Consider the following 20,995-nt stretch of genomic DNA (forward strand, 5'->3'; position numbering starts at 1 on the left):
ACGGACATACTTATCATAGTTCGAAGTAGAACAAAGAGAATGGATATAAGTGTTGCTTCCATACTCCAAGGTTGACTTAATGACACTTTAAAAATAGAAGGTACGCTGAGTATGGTATGGCAGAAGATGGCGGGATAAGCGGTATGCACCAAGTTTCCTGTTGACAGAACCTACAAGGTTGTCTATTTGTGGGCCAAAAGTTAAGTTTTCGTCAAGTACAACACCCAAGTAGTGAGCAGACTGTGTGCGGGGAACATGGACACCATCAATGGTGACAAGGGCAGACATCTGGACATGGGTGGTCTTGCAGTGGAAAGGGACCAGCGGATAATGCTCCGAAAATGTTCGTATAATGCTACAAGTAATCATAATGATCCAAAAACTACCTTGTAATGCTGATTATAATGCTTCAACAAGGGCTATAATGCTTCAACAAGGGCTATAATGCTTCAACAAGGCTATAATGCTTCAACAAGGGCTATAATGCTTCAACAAGGGCTATAATGCTTCAACAAGGGCTATAATGCTTCAACAAGGGCTATAATGCTTCAACAAGGGCTATAATGCTTCAACAAGGGCTATAATGCTTCAACAAGGGCTATAATGCTTCAACAAGGGCTATAATGCTTCAACAAGGGCTATAATGCTTCAACAAGGGCTATAATGCTTCAACAAGGGCTATAATGCTTCAACAAGGGATATAATGCTTCAACAAGGGCTATAATGCTTCAACAAGGGCTATAATGCTTCAACAAGGGATATAATGCTTCAACAAGGGCTATAATGCTTCAACAAGGGCTATAATGCTTCAACAAGGGATATAATGCTTCAACAAGGGATATAATGCTTCAACAAGGACTATAATGCTCTTGGTTTGGAATAAAATTGGAAGAAAGGCTGCACATTGCCGTCAAACTTCCAGGAAGGATGCACATAGTCGATCTGCCTCTGAAGCTGCTACAATATCTCTCACGAGCTCCACCACTTCTTAGCACTATACGATGATCGCGTCTCCATTGGCTGCTCTCCATTGCAACTTTGATGCAGGGCTGTGGCTGAATAGTGGGTGTATCATATCTTTTCCCTTGCTTATCCATGTAATGAGAGGTGAACAATTATTGCTGGTGATCATTTGGATGCTGGAAGCTTATCATGGGAAGTGGTATTCCCGCCTGCAGACAAGCTGTCACTGCTTCCACTCTGTGAAAAATGTCTTCATCTGAAACAGCTCACGTGAGGCCAGTTCCTGAGAGACAATCTCAGATCGAGATCCCTCCCATTTGCAGAAATCCTGAAAACACGTGGTCAGAAGTTATTTTGCCGCTCTACATCCTCTGCTTGTGCTGTCTTCTTCTCCTGAGGTTGCGTGGAGACAAATGGTTGGCCACAATACTCTTCTTTTCTGATAGCACTTGACTGTAGGCCACGACGTCCACGTCCGCGACGAACTATACGCGCTTCACCAGGAAAGTAAGACACGCGCTGCTGAGCACTAAAATCGACTTGATACTGCGTCCATGAGAAATTCTAGTTCGTTTCGAGCCTGCTGAGCTGGATTCGGCAAAGGCAGTTATTGGGAACAAGTTTTTTCTGTTTATAGCCGCTCCTTCATCCAGGTCCAAATTTTTAAATGGATCAATGTTTACTTCAGTATCGCTAGAGATGCTATGGCCAGAGCCTATGGCATAACAGGAGAACTCCTCTTCGTCTGTTTGATATTCACCTCGCGTAGATCTACGCCTAGTCTCCTCCATGACCATGGCTCTCCATGATTTCTAAAAAAAGAACTCGTAAATCATCGTTACGTATTTTGTGTCACAGCCTCAGTTCAGTTGCAACGTTGGCCATGCTACATCACGTGACTACATTTACCTGACTACACTGTACTTGTGCGTTGCTACATAAAGACTTTATGTAGCAATGCCTGCCAATGGCATTAGATGTACATGTATGTAGTCAGATGCCGGTACATGCCGTTGCATGCACCTCATCTCATGGCTTTAGCCGATTGTTGCCAAAAACCTGAGATTTCCCTACATCATCCCCTATGAAACTCGTTCTGCCGCTCAAACCTCAGATCAGATAGTGCTCGTCTTGTTCCTTTCTAATGCTCCATAATGCTCGGATAGTCTCATAATGGCGAATATAATGCCGGCATTATCCGCTGGACCCTAGCGGTGGAGCGGTATGAACTTCGTTTTAGCAGGATTTAATTTCATTCGCATTCCTTTCAGATAATCCGATAACTTCATAAGATCACCGTTCAATTTGTCCACGACTTCTTCAATAGTGTCACCAGCTGCATACATGTTAACGTCTTCAGCAAACTGAAGTGCAGATGAGGTTTGGTAACCGTAGACCCTCTACTACTACTCTCTACTCTACGTGATGCGCCTTGGGTCGTGTGTCGGAACGACCAGGAGTATTTGTGGTAAGTGTGTGCTTGACATCCAATAGAGATTCTTGTCTAGTTTTGTGTTGCACATTGACAACAAGGTTTTGAATGCCATGCGGATCCTCCGCTGGCAATGGGGATTTAGCCATTGCCATTTTGTTTCTTGTGTCTGATTGCCACTTGTTTAATTTTCGGATTCTGGAGACCACTGATTCTACCAGGAATGTCATTGCATTGATCTCAAGTGCAGTGAAAAGTTCCGGGTACGGAACTTATGTGTTTGCCGTCATTGCCTAGGTTACGATCGCAAGCACGTCACATTCCCGCGCTATGCCTTTTTATTTTGAAAATTTGTACCGAAATCAAAACTTCCCGCGGAAAATCGATGTTTCTCGTACCAAATTTGTACGCGAAAAATCTTTCTGCACCCGATGACGCAAAATCTCCATACGAAACATGGTTCGTATGAAAGCCAGTCCACACGGATTCTCCGTGCCGAAAAATCGTATGGAGCACGCCTGGAAAAAATCCGTAGCGGCCATACGGATTTTGGCACGGAAAATCGTACCCCGGAACCTCCCTATTGCCTAGGTTTCGATCGCAAACATATTCCCGCGCTTTGCCTTCTATTTTGAAAATTTGTACCGAAATCAAAACTTGCGGCGGAAAATCGATGTTTCTCGCGCCCAATTTTTTTTTCACGGTTCGCGTGAGACTCGGCCAAAGGCCCATTTTCCGCATCTGCAGGAATGCCACCACCGTCTTGGATCAAGGCTAGTCTTCGGCGGATAATGCCGGCATAATTTTCAGCATAATCACGGCTTTCTGAAAAATAGCATTGCCGAGCATAATTTCGTTGATCCTTCAGCATAACTGCTGCATAAAACCGCTAGGGCCTCAAAGGTCAAAAGTTCACCGTCCAGAGTCCGTTGTTTGTTACAAAGGCAAGGGAATCCTCCTATAAATAGATCTACACCCGGGACTCGGCAGGGAGTCGTACCATACCACGGTATTATTATATCTGGCACGGCTCCGTGAAACGGCCTGATCTACACTGTAAATGTAACAGATGTCTAATGTTTAGGGCGTCAAAGGTCCAAAGGTCACCGTCCAGAGTTCTATTATTTCTGTACATAATTAGGCTTGTATCAAGAGTAGATAAACAAGCGTGTGCAACTCCGGGATGGGTTGGCCCGCGGCGGAAGTTTTTGTTGACGTAATCTTTTCGACGACGCACGCTCTGCGAGTCCTTTGGAAAGTTTTGCCTCGTGCACTTGGCCGGGCTTTACATTACAAGGTCGGTACCTAGCACGTGCTCTCACACTGCTCTGTGGCAAAATGCGCGTTCTTCTGAAAAAAGGTGACGTCAACAAAAAATTCCGCCGCGGGCGGGGGTATCTGCAGATTGTGCAGAAGAGATCCGGAGTTGCACACTCTTGTCTATGTACTCTTGCTTGTATTGATGTTGCAGTGCCTACATGTATTTGTATTTTTGTATATTTAAGGATTTCCCAAAGGCTTTGGGCCTTTCGAGGGGATCTCCTGCGAGAAGAATGAAATGACAACTTTATGTAGAGGGAGCAGGTAATCGAGGATAGGCTAAGGAAATAGATCGAAGAATACAAAATCTGGTGATTAAGGAGTTGGGATACCGTCAGTGTAATGAATATATCGGCGAAAATGCTGATAGAGAGAATGCTTGAATTCGGGGAGGCTGGTTATAGAGGTAAGAGAAGGCGGTAGGCAATTCCATAGCATTGCAGCTTTGTTGGAAAAGAGGGAAGAAAAACGCCTACCGTGATAATTGATGCTAGGTTTGTTTGGTCTTCTTGGACTTGAAGACAATGAAAGGTGAAAATGTTGAATGTGTTCTGGAGATATAATTATGTATAAGTTGAAATAGAGTATCAAGAGCTGATACTTGTCTGCGAAAGTGCAGGACTCTAAGTCACAAAGGGCGTTTAACTGGGATTTCGTTTCGCATCTATCTACATTGACTTTTTTACGTAGCAAATACTTCCTAGCTACTCTGGCTTGTAAAATATTTAAACGCTCCAGCTCAGCTTTGGTGATGGCATAGGACCAGGCCGAGGTGACGTGTTCCAGGGCGGGTCGGACAAAACCTTTATATAGAAGTAGCTGTATCCTGGTTCCTTATCCATAGCTGAGACTAGATCTTCCATGCAGTTTTCTCCGGAAGTCCACATTCGATCCCGGGTACACATTCTATACAATTTTAATGGCATTATAAACATGAAAGAGCACAGTGTCAAGAAGCATAATTTGAGCATAATTTTAGTGATTTTCAGAGCGTATTGCCAGCATACTGAAAAGCATAATCCGTGGGATTTTCGAGCATTATCCGCCGACGTCTAATCAAGGCGCAGATGCAGCTCCTAAGCGGTGGGAGGTGAGTAGATCAGACCCACCACAAAGTGGTCAAAGACCGAAATCCCATTCACTGCATCCATGTTTCCCTCATGCCAGGCCACGAGTTCGCAATTTAAAACTGTGGGTCGCAGCTAGACGTCGGCGGATAATGCTCGAAAATCCCACGGATTATGCTTTTCAGTATGCTGGCAATATGCTCTGAAAATCACTAAAATTATGCTCAAATTATGCTTCTTGACACTGTGCTCTTTCATGTTTATAATGCCATTAAATTGTATAGAATGTGTACTCGGGATCAAATGTGGACTTCCGGAGAAAACTGCATGGAAGATCTAGTCTCAGCTATGGATAAGGAACCAGGATACAGCTACTTCTATATAAAGGTTTTGTCCGACCCGCCCTGGAACACGCCACCTCGGCCTGGTCCTATGCCATCACCAAAGCTGAGCTAGAGCGTTTAAATATTTTACAAGCCAGAGTAGCTAGGAAGTATTTGCTACGTAAAAAAGTCAATGTAGATAGATGCGAAACGAAATCCCAGTTAAACGCCCTTTGTGACTTAGAGTCCTGCACTTTCGCAGACAAGTATCAGCTCTTGATACTCTATTTCAACTTATACATAATTATATCTCCAGAACACATTCAACATTTTCACCTTTCATTGTCTTCAAGTCCAAGAAGACCAAACAAACCTAGCATCAATTATCACGGCAGGCGTTTTTCTTCCCTCTTTTCCAACAAAGCTGCAATGCTATGGAATTGCCTACCGCCTTCTCTTACCTCTATAACCAGCCTCCCCGAATTCAAGCATTCTCTCTATCAGCATTTTCGCCGATATATTCATTACACTGACGGTATCCCAACTCCTTAATCACCAGATTTTGTATTCTTCGATCTATTTCCTTAGCCTATCCTCGATTACCTGCTCCCTCTACATAAAGTTGTCATTTCATTCTTCTCGCAGGAGATCCCCTCGAAAGGCCCAAAGCCTTTGGGAAATCCTTAAATATACAAAAATACAAATACATGTAGGCACTGCAACATCAATACAAGCAAGAGTACATAGACAAGAGTGTGCAACTCCGGATCTCTTCTGCACAATCTGCAGATACCCCCGCCCGCGGCGGAATTTTTTGTTGACGTCACCTTTTTTCAGAAGAACGCGCATTTTGCCACAGAGCAGTGTGAGAGCACGTGCTAGGTACCGACCTTGTAATGTAAAGCCCGGCCAAGTGCACGAGGCAAAACTTTCCAAAGGACTCGCAGAGCGTGCGTCGTCGAAAAGATTACGTCAACAAAAACTTCCGCCGCGGGCCAACCCATCCCGGAGTTGCACACGCTTGTTTATCTACTCTTGATACAAGCCTAATTATGTACAGAAATAATAGAACTCTGGACGGTGACCTTTGGACCTTTGACGCCCTAAACATTAGACATCTGTTACATTTACAGTGTAGATCAGGCCGTTTCACGGAGCCGTGCCAGATATAATAATACCGTGGTATGGTACGACTCCCTGCCGAGTCCCGGGTGTAGATCTATTTATAGGAGGATTCCCTTGCCTTTGTAACAAACAACGGACTCTGGACGGTGAACTTTTGACCTTTGAGGCCCTAGCGGTTTTATGCAGCAGTTATGCTGAAGGATCAACGAAATTATGCTCGGCAATGCTATTTTTCAGAAAGCCGTGATTATGCTCAAAATTATGCCGGCATTATCCGCCGATGACTAGTCGCAGCACGGCTGGAAAAAATCCTTCCGCTTCCAAGCAGGACTTGAACCTGGTACCCTCTGTTTCTCAATCATGGTCTTAGACGATCCCACTCTGCCTGCCTGCCCAATGTGTACGCAAAAATCTTTCTGCACTCGATGACTCAAAATCTCCATACGAAACATGGTTCGTATGAAAGCCAGTCCACATGGATTCTCCGTGCTGAAAATCGTATGAAGTACGCTTCGAACAAGTCCGTAGCGTCCATACGGATTTTGGCATGGAAAATCGTACCCTGGAACCTATCTATTAATTTACAAACAACGTTTCTTCATTTATGATAAGGATAGTTTCTTTCTCCATCAAGATCCAAATGGAACGGAAACAGGGTAGCTGCATCCATAGGCAGCTGCGCACAAAAATCATGCATTAGAATGGCGACGACGACTTTCATTGACGTGGAATGGTGGAAAAAGAAACTAGTGCAGCGACAAAATAGAAATGGAGAAGAATTAGCAGCAAGGAGAGCGAATTGCTAAAGTGCACTAGCCTACTGTCTGTAGTTAGTGAACACATAGTCACGTGGTCAAGTGATCACATACACATATACATCATACCAATACGTCATCATGGTCATGCATAACAAAAAGAACAGAAAGGAAAGTCATGCCTGAGCAAAACAAATCAAGAGCGTGAGACTACTCACGATATGAAAACATAACGAAACATTTGTTTCAGAACGAAATGCAAAGGATAGAGAAACGAAGACTCCTTTCGAAGCTACTTCGAAGTGGAATGGAATCAATCCTTAGAAATGAAGATAGGGAACCAGAATTCTGCTAACCCAAGCGTGGAATCAGCCACAATGTAAGAGAGTAAGAGAGTACAATCATTGTCATGGTATATACGAAAACACTAATGTTAATCATCGTCATGTAATGCAAAATACATAAATTAGTTATTCAGAATTCATTTTCATGTATTTCATCTCGACGTTCGCAACAAAGATTCGTGGGAGATTGAGGGCCTGCTAACAAATCCGCGAGCGGCTGAAGAATGCATGCACAATCCGGGTTGAAGCGTCGGTAGATATTTACCAAACCTAGAAAGCGAGGTAGAGAGCAGAGTGAGTATCTGGAGCAGGGTAGTCCACCATGGCCTTGACTTCCTCTGCCGGTGTCTCAATGCCGCCGCCGACAGCGGCTTTGACATTGTGACCAAGGAATGTCACGGAAGGGCTGCATGAAGACACACTTGCTGACAATGACCACCAGACCATACTCTGCCAAGTGATGGAAGATGGTCTTCAGATGCTTGAGGTGTTCTGCTGTCGAGCGACTCACTACCAGTAGAATGGAGACAGTTGACAGCTTAGCCAGGAACGAATAGAGGCCACCGCTGGGCAGGGCAGCTTCAAGATGACGCCTCACCATTTTTCAACACTGTACCAAGGACAAACAACAAGAGAGAGAAAGCGGGGGAGAGACAGGGAGAGAGAGAGAGAGAGAGAGAGAGAGAGAGGAAAAGAGAGCAGGGAGGGTAAGAGAATGATATGCAGACACACCAGCAAGCAGACATATATGGTATTCTGCAATATAAAGACAGGCAGAGACAATGGGGGGGGGGGGGGGAGAAAATTCTAGTGCCTGCCATTTGAAGATGCCGAGACCTCTAGTCGGTTGAACATGGCAGGCCGCACCAGCACCATCTCTCACCATGCTAGCTCCATTGGCCTGCCAGTGAGGTGTGTATCTTGTAAAGAGTGAAAGAAATGAGAGAGGTGAAGTCGTGATTTTGTCTTGTATACGAGGTTGACTAGATTGTGGCTTGATGGTTGCACACTCCAAGAATGTACACCCTTTTACTGAGAGAAAACGTTTGGTCGGATGTTAGCACAACCAACACGACTTGAACAGCTGAAGCTCTTCAGCTCAGGTGAGTCCAATTAGTGTTTTATTGTATGATCTTGTCAGTCTATCAGATCCTAGGTATTCTTAGAAAATTGGTAACGCAAACTAGGGAAAACACTGATTGAAAGGAGTTATAAAGCCACGGCTATCCACCACTAACACTGATTGAAAGGAGTTATAAAGCCACGGCTATCCACCACTAACACTGATTGAAAGGAGTTATGAAGCCACGGCTATCCACCACTAACACTGATTGAAAGGAGTTATGAAGCCACGGCTATCCACCACTAACACTGATTGAAAGGAGTTATGAAGCCACGGCTATCCACCACTAACACTGATTGAAAGGAGTTATGAAGCCACGGCTATCCACCACTAACACTGATTGAAAGGAGTTATGAAGCCACGGCTATCCACCACTAACACTGATTGAAAGGAGTTATGAAGCCACGGCTATCCACCACTAACACTGATTGAAAGGAGTTATGAAGCCACGGCTATCCACCACTAACACTGATTGAAAGGAGTTATGAAGCCACGGCTATCCACCACTAACACTGATTGAAAGGAGTCATGAAGCCACGGCTATCCACCACTAACGCTGATTGAAAGGAGTTATGAAGCCACGGCTATCCACCACTAACACTGATTGAAAGGAGTTATGAAGCCACGGCTATCCACCACTAACACTGATTGAAAGGAGTTATGAAGCCACGGCTATCCACCACTAACACTGATTGAAAGGAGTTATGAAGCCACGGCTATCCACCACTAACACTGATTGAAAGGAGTTATGAAGCCACGGCTATCCACCACTAACACTGATTGAAAGGAGTTATGAAGCCACGGCTATCCACCACTAACACTGATTGAAAGGAGTTATGAAGCCACGGCTATCCACCACTAACACTGATTGAAAGGAGTCATGAAGCCACGGCTATCCACCACTAACGCTGATTGAAAGGAGTTATGAAGCCACGGCTATCCACCACTAACACTGATTGAAAGGAGTTATGAAGCCACGGCTATCCACCACTAACACTGATTGAAAGGAGTTATGAAGCCACGGCTATCCACCACTAACACTGATTGAAAGGAGTTATGAAGCCACGGCTATCCACCACTAACACTGATTGAAAGGAGTTATGAAGCCACGGCTATCCACCACTAACGCTGATTGAAAGGAGTTATGAAGCCACGGCTATCCACCACTAACACTGATTGAAAGGAGTTATGAAGCCACGGCTATCCACCACTAACACTGATTGAAAGGAGTTATGAAGCCACGGCTATCCACCACTAACACTGATTGAAAGGAGTTATGAAGCCACGGCTATCCACCACTAACGCTGATTGAAAGGAGTTATGAAGCCACGGCTATCCACCACTAACACTGATTGAAAGGAGTTATGAAGCCACGGCTATCCACCACTAACACTGATTGAAAGGAGTTATGAAGCCACGGCTATCCACCACTAACACTGATTGAAAGGAGTTATGAAGCCACGGCTATCCACCACTAACGCTGATTGAAAGGAGTTATGAAGCCACGGCTATCCACCACTAACACTGATTGAAAGGAGTTATGAAGCCACGGCTATCCACCACTAACACTGATTGAAAGGAGTTATGAAGCCACGGCTATCCACCACTGCTGTAACAAGTTAATACTTAGTCAGAAAGTGCAATCACAGGGCATCGTTCCAATTCGTGTTTTCAGCTTACATTTTACATTCTATTACTGGATCAGTGTCCGAGTTTAAAATTTTCAAACCAGGGACTTTCCTACTGGGAAACAATGCTCAGACGACAAGCTCAGGTGCAGGCAGGATCCCAGCACAGACCGTTCATCACTTTGTCAAACAAACTTGACTACCCCCCCCCCCCCCCCCCCCCATCCCTTCTCCCTGGACCTGACCCGGACCATCCCACCGAAATACTGGATAACAAGGAGATCAGTCATTCTTGTTTAACTCACTGGAATGTTTTCTCAATCCTTTTCTTCTTGTCCGGATTCAGGTCTAGCGCTATCTTCTTCAACTCGGCCAGGGTGACTTCGCGCGTTCCAGCTTTGTCCACGGCCCACTTGATAACACCATGCATATTATCCGGTATGTTAGTGGTGCCATAGTCGTTTCTCACAATAAAGTCTTGCATGTCGTCTTTGAAATGGTTGCTGTACTCTGGGTCAATCAGTATTGCAACGGCTTGGGCAAAGTCCTCTGGACACACAGGAGAACAAGAAGGGAACATAAAGAAATACAGCATTTCTCAGAGACATGTCGGTAGCCTATTCACGTTCCCAATGCACGGCCCCACACCACAGCAAGTCTAAGCACAGGGACTACAAGTTACGCTATAATGTATATAGTCCTATTGCAAGTCTTTATTTGGTACAGTAAAGAGGTGATAGAAACATAGCAAGTAGGAACAGCTAAAATAACAACAAACAATGTAATGTATTTAGGGACACAAATATCTGGGTGCGGAGTATACTCCGGAATATATGCTACGTATTTTGTCTTCCATTCTACACAGATAGGCAGCAGCATACTTACCACGTTTAAGGCGGCTGACGCACCCTTCAACGCTTCGGCTGAAGTTTCGAAAATGAGAAATGTCTGACAAAACTTTCAGTCTGAAAGAGGGACAGAACATATGAAAGCGACATGTATTTTCATGTTAATCACGGAGGGTCAGAAGACAAGGCCAAGAGAGGATTTTCATAAAGGAATAAAATAGAACTAAATCTGCCGTCATCATCATGCATCAACGAATTCGAAATGATACTGCACTGATGAAAGTGACTTGAAAATTGATTCTGGAAAGAATTAATATTTTGACTTCGTTGATGCATGGTGATGACGGCAGAGTCAGTTTTATATATTGCTTTATTGCTTTTACGAGAGAGAGAGATAGACAGAGAGAGAGAGAGAGAGAGAGAGAGAGAGAGAGAGAGAGAGAGAGAGAGAGAGAGAGAGAGAGAGAGAGAGAGAGAGAGAGAGAGAGAGACAGATAGAGAGAGAGAGAGAGAGACAGATAGATAGATAGAGAGAGAGAGAGAGAGAGAGAGAGAGAGAGAGAGAGAGAGAGAGAGAGAGAGAGAGAGAGAGAGACAGAGAGAGAGAGAGAGAGAGAGAGAGAGAGAGAGAGAGAGAGAGAGAGAGAGAGAGAGAGAGAGAGGAGAGAGGGAGGAAGGGAGGGAGGGAGGGAGAGAGAGAGTAAGTTACATTTATAAAGACAGGTAAGTCTAACAAATGAGGACTGAGACCTCTACAACAGGGTTTTTACGCCTGAAAGCAGGTGCATGATTTAACAAGCAGGTTGTCAGTCTAGATTTTATGCGCAGATGGAGAAAAAGCGCAGAATTTTTGTAATGAGATGAAAAGCAGAAATAATAAGAAATAATAAGAAAAGATGAAATGAAAGCCTGCTCACAACCCCGCCCAGCCTTGCGAACTGGGTATGGTGGATTAAGAACCCGGTTCAACGCTCGAGCAAGCGCTCTCCACTCAAGGTGTTCACAGCAACTGATAGGAACTCATATGGGGAAATTATAGAAAAGAAATAATAAGATAAAGAGAATAAATTTCAACGCACCTCAATAAACGGAGCCCCACATACAGTACCTCAGAAAAGTGGATCTTCCGACCAGTGTTTTTGTTGACGCCGCAACCAGATGATGTAGCTGCTTCGCAGAGACGTCTTACTGCACAAATTACAAATAAATTTTATTCTTCGATTAGAAAATCCAAGCGCTTTCAGAGCCCTCCGAAGAGAGTCCGGGATGAAACCACGCACACCTACCTCAACCGAAAAAGAAACGACCTGCCACCCGTTTGCTCGGCATTGATCGGCCAGATCCGCATACCGCCTGTCCTTCCGCGAGTTACTGACACTGAATCTGTCCTCAGCACAAACTGTCAACTCCATCCAGAATACAATCCTACGACTCGTAGAGTACAGAACTATATCTGGTCTTAGGGTGGTAAGTGCAACACAGCTAGGGAAAGAAATCTTTGCACTAACTGAGTCGACAAGAAGTTTCCAGTCTGAGGCCGCTGACAGGAGATCAGTCGTAACCAACTTTCGTCTGGGCTGAACGCGAACTGGCTTCTCTCCCGCCTTGCAAAACGAGATGAAGTCAAGCTCATTTGAATTTTCGGTTTGTACGGTGTTTGCAGCAGTGCGGATTCGAATCTCCTCACGCATGTTCCTGACGATGACCCCGAGTACGTTGTCGTGCCTCCAGGTGTAACGTCCCTGGTCCAGCGCTACGCGACAAGCGCCAAGCACGTGGCGCGTAGTACAGGCCCAGGTACGGCACAAACTACAGTACGGATCCACTACGGTGTTTCCCCAACGGCGTAGGTTCGTCGGAGAAGGTAGCACGTCGAGGGTTGATGCGAGAAGAAATTTCAAATCCTTACCAGTACCACCGTACAAAAGGGATTTCCACGAGAGGTCCTGCCACATCACCGATGTCCACTCCAACCACTTGCCTTGCACCTGAAGAGTCTTCAGCCTCAAAATCTGCTCCTGCGCGTTGATCTCCTCAAATGTTTGAAGGAGATCCTTCCTCGGGGGTTTGGAATGCTGCTTCGGAGCAGGAGCACCCAACCCTGCACGATGACTTGAAGATGACGGTGGACGGAGAGTCCCTGAACCTACTGATGCCTCTGCACACTCCAGCTCTATTGTCGCCGCATATCGCTTTGTCAGCTTCGCATCCTTACTCCGACGCAGAGTGTACAGCGCCCTCATGCGCGCGTCCCCACTCGATCGAAGAATGTGCCATTTGATGGACTGGCACTTTTTCCACACCGTAGGAAGGTAGTGGAGGCGTAAGCCAAAGCGTTTGCGACTGCCAATAAAAAGAATGGCAGAGTTTGCGCATCGAGGTAGGCCTGACCATTTCTTCAGAAATGGTAAACACATAAAGTGCAGTTCACGTACAAAACCTTGTGTGAGTTCAAGAACCTGGAAAGACCAAGAAAGCTTGGGCACTACAAGATGGTGGTAAAGCCATAGCTTGTGGTGGTCTTGAAGCCAAGAGCCATCTACTTTTTGCATGAGAGATACAGTGAGTTGACGGATGTCTTCCCGCTGGGTCTGCTCAGAGCAATCAGCATGCAGCCTTCGCCCCAGGAACTTGAACTCTGCAGTGTCAATGAAAGCGATCTTCCTCCCTGACATTGTCAGGCAGGGATCGTAAGGTTTGTACCGGCCATCTACAAGCTTTGCTGCACTGCTTTTGCATTTGTGCGGCGCCGCCTGCATACATTGGGTCCACGAGAGAAAGTCCTCCGTGACCGCAATGAGTTTTTGACAACCTGCACTAGATTTGCTATAGAGGCCTAAGTCATCAGCAAAAGCTGTTTGGGACACTTGCAAAGGGGCAGATTTAAAATCATAGGAGAGGCAACTTAATTCAGGGGCTGCAAGTGAGTCCAGCAGAAGCTGGAAACAAATATTGAAAAGGACCGGGGACAAGGGGCACCCCTGGAAAACACCAATGTTGTAATTAAAGGTGGGTGTGTGTGGTTGTACGACGAAAGCGCAAAGACTGTCGTAGTAGGAAAAAATTAATTTCCTGAATTGCAAAGGAAGGCTGTAGTGGGTTAGAGCATACTGTATCAGATTGTGGCGCACTGAACCAAATGCATTCTTCAAATCTATCCACGCAATGCAAATTTGGCGTTTTGCCGTCTTTGCATCACGCATCGCCTCATAACAAAGTGATGTATGCTCTAAGCACCCAGCCTTTGCAGGCATAAATCCTTTCTGGTTGTCACCATCGAAGAACTTATTGCCTAGCATATGTTTCAAGAGGCGCTTTGCAACTAAGGTGAAAAAGATCTTCCCGGACGTGTTCGCTAGAGCAATCGGTCGGAATTTCGAAGGATCATCAGACACCTCCCCCTTGGCCAGGAGTGTGATACACGCTACCTGCCACTGCCTTGGAATGATCTTGCTCTCCCAAACCCGCCCAAAGATGGTGAAAAGAATGGATTGAAGGGAGGGACAAAGCTTCCAAACTATGTAAGGTATCTTGTCAGGACCCGGTGCAGAGGTGTTGCGACACTTCTTCAAAACATTCTGAAATTCAGTCCATGTAGGGGTCCCCTCATCGACTGGGTGGGTGCAATCCCGGGGCTTCCCTGCACTGGGGCAGGATTCGTACGAAGTGGCACGATCCTGGTCTGCATATGTGTGTTGGAAGTACTCAAAGCAGGTAGTGTCAGAGAAAGTGGGTTTGACATGGTTGGTTGGTTGAGAGAGAGAGAGAGAGAGAGAGAGAAAGAGAGAGAAAGAGAGATAGATAGAGAGAGAGATATATACAGATAGAGAGAGATAGAGAGATAGATAGAGAGAGAGAGAGAGAGAGAGAGAGAGAGAGACACACACACACACACACACACACACACACACACACGCACACACACACACACACACACACACACACACAGAAAGACATCGAGAGAGAAGAAAATAGTGATAGGGACTTGGAGTAATTATGGTGAAAAAGGAAAAGGGCAAAATGTGACGAGTTATGACTATCTGTCCACCAACAGTCCACCAACAGTGTTGCCGAATGTCTCAGTACTCCTGGTCAGTTTTGTGCCATTTTGTCGCACTCGCTGATTGTATACGATCTGGTTACATTGGGGGACAGTTAGTCATAACTCGTAACATTTTGTCCTTTTCCTTTTTCACCACAATTTTATTGGCTCACCATCCGAGTTGGACTTTGAGTATCATTGCTATTAGCATATGAAAGGTAGAATTGAGATCAGGTGTGAAGCAATACCTGTACCATGTACACATGATTTGAATTACAACAAGTCTATGTGCTTACGGTGATGTTGACCGTTGGCATGAAACTGCCTCTGCGGGTACTAATGCTGCTGCTGCCGCTGCTGCTGCCGCTGCTGCTGCCGCTGCTGCTGCCACTGCTGCTGGTGATGATGATGATGATGGTGATGGCAGAGGTAATGCAGCTTCTGCTGCTGATTGTCCTGCTGGTGGCACTGCTGCTGCTGGTGGGACTGTTGCTGGTGGCACTGCTGCTGGTGGCACTGCTGCTCCTGCTGGTGGCACTGCTGCTGGTGGCATTGCTGCTGGTGGCACTGCTGCTCCTGCTGGTGGCACTGCTGCTGATGCTGCTGGTGGCAGTGCTGCTGGTGGTGGCACTGCTGCTGCTGGTGGCACTGCTGCTGGTGGTGGAACTGCTGGTGGTGATGGAACTGCTGCTGCTGCTGGTGGTGGTACTGCTGCTGTTGGTGGCACTGCTGCTGCTGGTGGTGGCATTGCTGCTGCTAGTGGCGCTGCTGCTGGTAGCACTGCTGCTGCTAGTGGCATTGCTGCTGGTGGCACTGGTGCTGGTGGCACTGCTGCTGCTGCTGGTGGCTCTGCTACTGGTGGTGGAACTGCTGATCCTGGTGGCACTGCTACTGTTGGTGGCACTGCTGCTGCTGGTGGTGGCACTGCTGCTGCTAGTGGCACTGCTGCTGGTAGCACTGCTGCTGCTAGTGGCACTGCTGCTGGTGGCACTGGTGCTGGTGGCACTGCTGCTGCTGGTGGTGGTGGCACTGGTGCTAGTGGCACTGCTGCTGGTGGTGGTGGAACTGCCGCTGCTGCTGCTGCCACTGCTGCTGGTGATGATGATGGTGATGGCAGAGGTAATGCAGCTGCTGCTGCTGATTGTCCTGCTGCTGGCACTGCTGCTGCTGGTGGCACTGCTGCTGCTGGTGGGACTGTTGCTGGTGGCACTGCTGCTGCTGGTGGGACTGTTGCTGGTGGCACTGCTGCTGGTGGTGGCACTGCTGCTGCTGGTGGCACTGCTGCTGTTGGTGGCACTGATGCTGGTGGCACTGCTGCTGCTAGTGGCACTGCTGCTGGTGGTGGCATTGGTGCTGGCGGTGGCACTGCTGCTGCTAGTGGCACTGCTGCTGGTGGCCCTGCTGCTGCTGCTGCTAGTGGCTGCTGAAACCGTTTTAGACATCCGAAGATATTCAGGCAAGAAACACAAACAAGAGAAAAGTTCAGTCAGGCCAATTCCACAGACGTATACCGTAAAATAATAATTATCCTCCATTCGTATTGCATTGCAATTCTATGCTAGTTTTTTTTCATCCAGTAGAATTCTATTGAGTATTGCGGAAAAGAAACTACTTCTCCTTGAAGAAATAATGAAAACTAAAAACGACACACGGTCACTTGATCAGTCAAATCCTCACCGTCACACGATTTAAGTCACATGATCACAGTCACATGATCACAGTCACATGATCACAGTCACATGATGGTGTAGATATTGCAGCAAAGTATCTATTCTTGCAGCTTGACATTTCAAGTGTATGCTGAAACCATACAAGACAGTGGAAGAAAATCTTCACAACTCACCTCAGCTTGGACAAATGGCACATCCTTACGCAGCCAGGGCCAGAAGGACCTCGGGACAATGACCCTCTCCTTGCACGTAGCACACGTTGCCTTGAAGTTCAGAGCAGTGTTCCTATCCGACTCGTATGACATCAAGAAATGCCTCTTTTGCAAGCTGGTCAGCAACACCCACGAAGAGTATACCAGCACTTCTGCAGGACTGCTGCATTCCTTCAGGCGATCCTGGCATGATGTGGAAGTGCAGACAAATGACTCGCCAACAACTGTGAACTGCTGGTCCCCTTGGGTGCTGAGAACTTGTGTGAAGTCAACAATTGCACTCTTCATATCCCAAGCCACATCAGCAAGTATGGATGGTGTATCAGCAGCGCATTCTAAGCGAACACCTGTTGGTGTCCAGCAGAGGCATACTTGACTACAACCAACCTCCAAATTCAGTGATGTCGCACTGGATGCGAACTGAAGACTGGCTGGCTCTTTCATCATACGATGAATTATGTAGGTGACTAAGCGACCGAACAGTGGTGGAGGAAACAGCATCCCAGGGAAACTGAGGTGGTTAAACGGTAGCTTAAAGGGGACATCATCCTCCAAAACCAACCGTAATGCTTCCTGGTTGCAACAGAACGGGATGAAGAGGTCGGGTAGGCCTGGCGTGACAACCGGACATCTGTCTTGTCTGCTGATGCTGCTGCTGTTGCTGCTGCCGCCGACTCTACTGCCACACCCTCCGGTGCTGGTATCTGTACTGCTGGTGGATGTACTGCTGGTGGCTGTACTGCTGGTGGCTGTACTGCTGGTGGCTGTACTGCCGGTGGCTGCACTGCTGGCGGGCTGAAGTTCTGCTGCCAGGTTGAAGTAACACATGGATTTGCAGAGAGCTAGCTGGACAACATGGCTGAGAGGATACCAAACTTTCTCTATCAACCTCGCGCTGGCAATTCCCGTACGTCGAAAGTGTTGCACTTCTCTGACTAATGTTGCTGAGGTGCTTGGAAAAGCTGTCTCCTTCAGAGGGAAGGTCATCAAGCGTACAAAGTTGAGCAGCAGCTGCTGGGGTTCAAGGAAAATGACGCTTGAAGTGAGTGGATGCGGGCAGTCACAGCAAAACACTGTGCCATGTTGCTGAAGGTGGTGCAGTAGATCAGACACTTGTGCAGTGGTGAGATCTTTGCCGCTAACATGCCGACAAAAGTCTACAAACTGTGGGTAGTCCATACTAACAAAACTCTGCTGCTGCCGCTGCTGCTGCTGCTGCTGATCACTACTGGTAGCTTGCATTGTATCATCACTGCACCCAGCCTTTGCATAGCGCAGCATTACCGTCTTGTGGAGAGAAATAGCTTCTTCTATCTTTACTTGCATCAAGGGAATTGCTTGGACAGGAAAGGTAGAGACAATTCTAGAGAGCTCTTGCTGTGCTTCAGCAAGCTGGCTGTGGCAAGATACGCGATCTTGAAGACGGTGATTGTCAACGAAGAAGGGTCTACAGACCTTGACGTTGGGTCCGGCCCTTTCAGCCAGCTTGCACACGGCATTGAAGAACATGTCCTTCTTCTTCTCTATTTGGTTGTCGTCGACAAGATCCACATGTGTAACAACAACCATGATGGATGTGCTACTCTCATCATGATGGTGGCTGCTATTGCTGCTATGCTGCAAAGCAATCAGTGACAGACACATGTGAAGGTAGTCAGCCTGTGTCATTCCTGGCAACGGTGTAGAAGTTACAATCTCCTGACCATCAAAGCGGTAGACGTCTTCCGTTACCTCCTCATCCAGGTCACACCTCATGTCAAGAGTCACAATGTACACGCTGTCACAAACTGAAAACGAGATGCTTTGTTGTAACAACATCGGCATCTGTCCACCCATGTGCCACAGCTCAAGAAACGCGTATGCTGCTTCCTCTTCATTTGAACTGTTATCGATATTGCTGACAGACGAGCGAACATCTGGTGCCACTTTGGTCAGGTCATTAGCGTGGGGAACATTGGCAAACTCATTGTTGACAGCGGATGCAGCAGATGCTCTGGTGCCGGTAGCGGATTCAGTAGATGACGAAGTGAGCCATGAAGTGAATAGTGTCTGGACTTTGGACAAGATCGATTCTTGCGGACGTTTCTTGATCTTTTGGACCAGTTCTACAGATGATCGGTTGTGAGCTGTGAGTAGATTGACAAAGAAACTATGTTCACTGTCATCCACAAGAACTTGTGCTGCCTCTTGTGTGCCTGTGGCGGTTTGAGAGGAGAGATGCATTCTGAGTCTGGATCGATGGATGGAAATGGAGTCGGTGCTGTCCGCGTTTTCAATGAACTCTTCACCGAGCAGTGCCCGGACAAAGCTGGACTTTCCTGTGGCGTACTTGCCGATAAGGTACATACGCACGCGTACCACACTGGCCTCGTCCTTGCCACGAATGATGTCCTCAGCCACAGCAGCTGCATTGCAATAAACAATAATAATGCAGCAGCAGCAGCAGTAGCAGCAAGAAGAGCAGCAACAGCAGTAGCAGCAACAATCATTAGTACATGTTATCATGGGAAATGGTAGAATGCCTCAAGTACAACAGAGTTTACCAGTCACAAAAGCAATTGAGAGCCCCCCCCCTCCCTTTGCTTATTCTCTTCCTGTTCGCCCTCCCTCCAACCCCCCCCCCCCACCCCCACGCACCCCTTTTCTCTATCTCTCTGTTTCTCTATCTCTCTATCTCTCTGTTTCTCTATCTCTCTATCTCTCTGTTTCTCTATTTCTCTATCTCTCTGTTTCTCTATCTCTCTGTTTCTCTATCTCTCTGTTTCTCTATCTCTCTGTTTCTCTATCTCTCTGTTTCTCTATCTCTCTGTTTCTCTATTTCTCTGTTTCTCTGTTTCTCTCACTATGTATACAGTATACGGCATTGGGTATAATTATATTTATTTACCTATCTATCTATTTACCTAACTAACTAAAAAGACAGAAAGAGGTCCAGTTTGGATTTTTCATAACTCTAAGTATCATGAGGAAGAGTGTGTTGCTCCCTACATGGGAGCTCGCGGTTTTCCGGCCGACTTGAATTCTCACTTGACAGTAAAACCGTGAGCTCCCATGTAGGGAGCAACACACTCTTCCCCTACTATCGCCAAAAGTCGCACCAACCTCTCATATGTGATACTCGGCACGTAAATTGATATCACTCTACACGATTCACGAATAACTCCAGTATCACACAGACATTACAATTATGGTTACTGGCAATTCCCAAAATTGCTGCTTTGTATCTATCAATCTATCTAATCAATCTGCGGACAGAACTGTTTCGTCCTTTGTGGACTCATCAGCGCAGCACAGGGAAAACGAGGCTGAACTTGGTAGCAATGAAAATGAATTTTCCAAAGCCAGATTTAAACCAGGCCCGAACGTACCTTGCCAGAGTGCTCAAACTGACAAGTCAGTGAGCTCTGCATAACGCAAACAGCAAAGGCACTACCCCACATGAGCTATCTATCTATCTCCCTCTCTCTGTCACAATCTCTGCCTTTGTTTTTCTCTAATATCTCATACGTGAAGACTGTGATAACCAAAAATCATTACTACGAAGAAGTTCTCAAATCGAGCAGACAGATTGGCACCCACCAGTTCGAAGTTCCTCTTTCTTCATTTCCTTCATTGTTCCCAAGCAGAAACACAGCACACAGCACACACACACACATACACACCTTGGACCTTGGACCTTGGATGCGCTGCCATATTCTGGCTATGCGGACCCCATGGGGGGTTGAGCAGGTTCGGAACAGTAGGAGCGATGACGGGATAGGTCCTGTGGTCTACTGAAACGCCGACCGCAATTGCAAACGATACACACACACACACACACACGCCACACACACACACACACACACACACACACAAACACACACAAATACACAACACCAGAAATGAGTTGATCAATTTACTTTTATTCCCCAAGTTATACTAGACTGAGTAGACGATTGGCATAGCCAGGACCCACAGACCTCAATTTAGCACCTGTTCATGCATGCATTTGTGTGTGTGAGCATGCGCTTGTGTGTGTGTTTGTGTGTGTGTGTGTATAAGTGTATGGCACCGTGTCTGGCCCCTTTTTCACATAAGAAATGTGGTCAAGTATGAAAATGGTTAATGTCCAGTGACATCCTACAAAGTCGGACGGTACAACAT

General features: G+C 46.5%; 1 protein-coding gene across 1 annotated transcript; it reads right to left on the reverse strand.

Annotated features, from left to right (window-relative positions):
• Window positions 1-6,932: 6,932 nt before the first annotated feature.
• Window positions 6,933-20,499, reverse strand: LOC135822820 (uncharacterized). The gene is made up of 6 exons (XM_065335655.1): window positions 20,432-20,499; window positions 16,814-19,257; window positions 15,267-16,393; window positions 10,966-11,045; window positions 10,386-10,629; window positions 6,933-7,939 (listed from the first exon to the last, which is right to left on the reverse strand). Exons 1-6 carry the CDS (start codon window positions 20,463-20,465, stop codon window positions 7,924-7,926), a joined length of 3,945 nt encoding a protein of 1,314 aa, XP_065191727.1. The 5' UTR covers window positions 20,466-20,499; the 3' UTR covers window positions 6,933-7,923.
• Window positions 20,500-20,995: the final 496 nt, after the last annotated feature.

This window comes from Sycon ciliatum, chromosome 8 (genome assembly GCF_964019385.1).
Source record: "Sycon ciliatum chromosome 8, ocSycCili1.1, whole genome shotgun sequence".
Taxonomy (NCBI): domain Eukaryota; kingdom Metazoa; phylum Porifera; class Calcarea; order Leucosolenida; family Sycettidae; genus Sycon; species Sycon ciliatum.